This window comes from Amblyraja radiata, chromosome 27 (genome assembly GCF_010909765.2).
Source record: "Amblyraja radiata isolate CabotCenter1 chromosome 27, sAmbRad1.1.pri, whole genome shotgun sequence".
Taxonomy (NCBI): Eukaryota; Metazoa; Chordata; class Chondrichthyes; order Rajiformes; family Rajidae; genus Amblyraja; species Amblyraja radiata.
The window spans coordinates 3,558,298-3,563,296 of record NC_045982.1 but is presented as its reverse complement, the minus strand read 5'-3'; the positions used below and the strand labels follow the sequence as shown (position 1 = coordinate 3,563,296).

The 4,999-nt window shown below is 49.9% G+C and overlaps 1 protein-coding gene across 1 annotated transcript; it reads right to left on the bottom strand.

Moving 5' to 3' along the window:
• Positions 1–212: 212 nt before the first annotated feature.
• On the bottom strand, positions 213–4,081 carry atp5if1 (ATP synthase inhibitory factor subunit 1). The gene is made up of 3 exons (XM_033044902.1): positions 3,933–4,081; positions 3,093–3,205; positions 213–1,171 (listed from the first exon to the last, which is right to left on the bottom strand). The coding sequence occupies exons 1-3, from the start codon at positions 4,008–4,010 to the stop codon at positions 1,018–1,020; spliced, it is 345 nt and encodes a 114-aa protein (XP_032900793.1). The 5' UTR covers positions 4,011–4,081; the 3' UTR covers positions 213–1,017.
• Positions 4,082–4,999: the final 918 nt, after the last annotated feature.

Genomic DNA, 4,999 nt, shown 5'->3' with positions numbered 1-4,999 from the left:
CGTTATTCCCTTTGTCATGCATCTGTACACTGTGGAAGGCTTGACTGTAATCATGTAGTCATTCCACTGACTGAACAGCACACAGTAGCTTTTCACTGTACCTCGGTACACGTAACAATAAACAAAACACGCTCCCCATACCAGCTGTGCATATTCCATGAAATCAGGTGCTTTCAGTCAGAGAGGGCAGGAAAGCCATAGTCTGATACACATTCCTCCAGAACACCACTTTATTTAAATGTTAATTAAGCAAAGGCCCATTTCATTAAAGAGCAAGCTATACAGCCATTCAACAGTGTTTCATGATGTAGAAGATCACACACTAGTTTACCTTTGGTGCAGTGCAGACACAGGAACTGTAGTTGCTGGTTCATCAAAAAAGACACAAAGTGCTGGAGTAACTCAGCAGGCTAGGCAGCATCACTGGAAAAGTCAGATGACATTTTGGGTTGAGACCCTTCTTCAGACTGATTGTAGTGGGAGGTGGATGGAAGAATGTGGAATAGACCTGGAAAGCCAGGCGAGTGATAGGTGGACACTACCATCCCCAACAATCAGTCTGAAGAAGGGTTCCAACCCCAAACATCACCCAACCATGTTCTCCAGCGATGCTACCTGACTCGCAGAGTTACATCAGCACTTTGTGTCTTTATTTGTAAACCAGCATCTGCAGTTCCTCGTGTCTACTTGTTGTACAGGCACATATACAAACACCTTAGATTACAGGAAAATTACATTGGTTATCGTTGAAATCCTGGTCAAGCAAAAATCAAAAATACAAGATATCAGTTAGTGTCCAACCCAGTAGATGATCTAATTTGCAGTGATTACTGCTCTTGATGTTTATAGAACCAAAACCAATAAACCAGGGTGTTTGTAGAGCTGGCAAGCCCACAAAGCAAAAGGTGTCATAGAATCTTTATTGATATGCATACAATACCTCCAAACATGATTATAGACAGTGCATTACTTGACGCCATGATGGAGTTTCTGTTGCCACACGACACAATGAGAAGCCTAGTCGTCCGAGTCATCGCTTTGCCTCAGTTTCTTGATCTTGCCCTTGTGGCGTTTGACCTCATCCTGCAAGCGCTGGATCTCCTTCTCGTGGTGATGAATCTCCTCCTGGTGATGCTTCTGCAGGTTTTCAATCTGATCCCTTTCCTTCTCCCTGCAAATTATAATCACACAAAGTCAGCCTCGTTCATTGGCCAATGCCCTCAACACTTAGAAACATAGAAAATAGGTGCAGAAGTAGGCCATTCGGCCCTTCGAGCCTGCACCGCCATTCAATATGATCATGGAGTCATTTAAGTTCCTTGGAACCATCATCTCCAGGGACCTTAAATGGGAGGCCACCATCGATTCCAGTCAAAAAGACCCAAAAAGATGTACTTCCTGCGGCAGCTGAGAAAACACAATCTGCCACAGACAATGATGGTCCAGTTTATACTGCCATCATAGAGCCTGTCCTCACGCTCTCCATCATGGTCTGGTCTGGTTTGGCTCACCCCCCCCCCCCCCATGAAGGGCCAGGAAGCGAGCGGGTAAGATCATCTCTGACCCCTCTCACCCTGGCCACACACTCTTTGAATCACTTCCCTCTGGAAGGCGACTCCGGACTGTCAAAGCCGCCACAGCCAGACATGGTATTGGGGGTTCAGTATTGATGTGGATAGAGAACTGGCTGGCAGACAGGAAGCAAAGAGTAGGAGTAAACGGGTCCTTTTCAGAATGGCAGGCAGTGACTAGTGGGGTACCGCAAGGCTCAGTGCTGGGACCCCAGCTATTTACAATATATATTAATGATTTGGACGAGGGAATTGAATACAACATCTCCAAGTTTGCGGATGACACGAAGCTGGGGGGCAGTGTTAGCTGTGAGGAGGATGCTAGGAGGCTGCAAGGTGACTTGGATAGGCTGGGTGAGTGGGCAAATGCAAGGCAGATGCAGTATAATGTGGATAAATGTGAGGTTATCCATTTTGGTGGCAAAAACAGGAAAGCAGACTATTATCTGAATGGTGGCCGATTAGGAAAGGGGGAGATGCAACGAGACCTGGGTGTCATGGTACACCAGTCATTGAAAGTAGGAATGCAGGTGCAGCAGGCAGTGAAGAAAGCAAATGGTATGTTAGCATTCATAGCAAAAGGATTTGAGTATAAGAGCAGGGAGGTTCTACTGCAGGTACACAAAATTGCTGGAGGAACTCAGCGGGTGCAGCAGCATCTATGGAGCGAAGGAAATAGGCGACGTTTCGGGCCGAAACCCTTCTTCAGAGGTTCTACTGCAGTTGTACAGGGTCTTGGTGAGACCACACCTGGAGTATTGCGTACAGTTTTGGTCTCCCAATCTGAGGAAAGACATTCTTGCCATAGAGGGAGTACAGAGAAGGTTCACCAGACTAATTCCTGGGATGGCAGGACTTTCATATGAAGAAAGACTGGATAGACCCGGCTTGTACACGCTAGAATTCAGAAGATTGAGGGGGGATCTTATAGAAACTTACAAAATTCTTAAGGGGTTGGACAGGCTAGATACAGGAAGATTATTCCCAATGTTGGGGAAGTCCAGAACTAGGGCTCACAGTTTAAGGATAAGAGGGAAGTCTTTTAGGACCGAGATGAGAAAATCATTTTTTACACAGAGAGTGGTGAATCTGTGGAATTCTCTGCCACAGAAGGCAGCTGAGGCCAGTTCATTGGCTATATTTAAGAGGGAGTTAGATATGGCCCTTGTGGCTAAAGGGATCAGGGGGTATGGAGAGAAGGCAGGTACAGGATACTGAGTTGGATGATCAGCCATGATCATATCGAATGGCGGTGCAGGCTCGAAGGGCCGAATGGCCTACTCCTGCACCTATTTTCTATGTTTCTATAAAAACAGCTTTTTTCCCCCACGAGCAGTAGCTCTTAAGTAGTTATAAATAAGTTATACGTATCAGGGAATTTTCTCTCCCTATTCCAGAATTCCTGATTTAGTTGGGTGAATTAAAAGCTTTAAATATAAAATACTCAACTACCCAGAATATTAATGGCAGGTCAGAGGGGACATTGATAGATGGCAGCACTCAGACACGATTCAGACTTACCTGAAGTATCTTTCTTCCAAAGCAGCTTGCCTGGTGCCAAATGCACCGCCTGCCTCTCTGATCGATCCACCACCACCGCCGCCCTTCCCAGCTCCCTTTCCCAGCTCTCCCAGCTGTAACAAAATGGCTGTATTAGAGACATGCACATAACATGAGCAAAGGATCCCGTCACACCTGTCAAATGTTCTCGTTAATCTGTCAAACTGTCTCCCACTGTCAAACTGTCTCCCACCATCCCATTCCATCACAACCCTTCCCCTATTTTATTTTATTCCCTCCACTCTGATTCTCACCCATTCAACCCACTCCTCCTCCACCCCTTCCCCTCTTCACCCCCAAAACCCCCTTCACATCCACTCACCTCTCCCCCACCCATCCACTGTATCTTTTGCAACTAAATTTAAAGTAGCTCTTTCTTCCCAATAACCCTTTCTGGCTTAAGCCCTCCCTTCACCACCTCCAGTTTAAATTCCATTTGGAATATTTTGGAGGACCAAGAAACCAAGAAGAAGAAGAAGAAGAAGTAGAAGTATCCCAAATCCTCTCCCACTCACCTCCCCTCCACAGGCCAGTCTCTGTCTCCCCTTCCCTCCCTCTCCGTCACTGAGTCTGCCTGTCCCCCTCCCTCCCTCCCTCTCCCTCACTGTGTCTGCCTGTCCCCCTCCCTCCCTCCACACCTCTCTCCCCTCTCCACCACCCCAACTCCCCTCCATTGCCAGGCCCGACTCTGACCCTCCCCCTCCTCCCTCAATCTCTCCCCTCCCCCTACCCTGTGTGACTCCCTCACCCTCCCTCTCCCCACTCCCCCCCACTCCCCCACTTCCCCCGGCCGCGGGTGACCTGGCTGCTGTCTCCGTAGCTGCGGATATGTGGTGCAAGGACCGCCCGCACTGAGCGCACCGCCCGCGCCATGGTCATAGCAATGGCCGCTCCGTGCCCTTGCCGCGACCGGATACAGACACCCCGGCACGTGACGGGGGGAGGGAGGAGGTGGTCAAAGATCTTATAGCAGAGCTCTGCTATAGGATCTTTGGTGGTGGTGGGGCGCGGGAGGTGCTGGGACCGCTTAGCTCGTCCCCGCTCCTCCCCGGGCCCCGCCCCATCGTGCCCCGCCCCCACCACAGGCCCCGCCTGCCCCGCCCCCACCACAGGCCCCACCTCCACCTGTCCAAAGAAACATAGAAAATAGGTGCAGGAGTAGGCCATTCGGCCCTTCGAGCCTGCACCGCCATTCAATAAGATCACGGCTGATCATCCAACAGTACGACTGCTTTGGGGCCACCTCCTGCACCTACACACAACTGACTGACTTCATCCACTTCACCACCAACTTCCATCCGGCACTCCAATACACCTGGACGATTTCCGACACTTCCCTACCATTCCTTGACCTCACCATCTCCATCGCAGGGGACAGACTCCTGACCGACATACATTACAAACCGTTCAAAAGGGAAATGCAGATGCTGGAATATCGAAGGTACACAAAATTGCTGGGGAAACTCAGCGGGTGCAGCAGCATCTATGGAGCGAAGGAAATAGGCGACGTTTCGGGCCGAAACCCTTCTTCAGACTGATGTGGGGTGGGAGAAAGAAGGAAAAGGGGAGGAGGGGGAGGAGCCCGAGGGTGGGCGGATGGGAGGGTGGGAGGAGACAGCTAGAGGGTTAAGGAAGGGGAGGAGACAGCAAGGGCTAGCAAAATTGGGAGAATTCATTACAAACCCACTGACTCACATGGCTATCTGGACTACACGTCTTCCCACCCTGCCCCCTGTAAAGACTCCATCCCCTACTCCCAATTCCTCTGCCTACGCCGCATCTGTTCCCAGGATGAGACATTCCATACCAGGGCATCGGAAATGTCCTCGTTCTTCAGGGAACGGGGATTCCCCTCCGCCACCATAGAT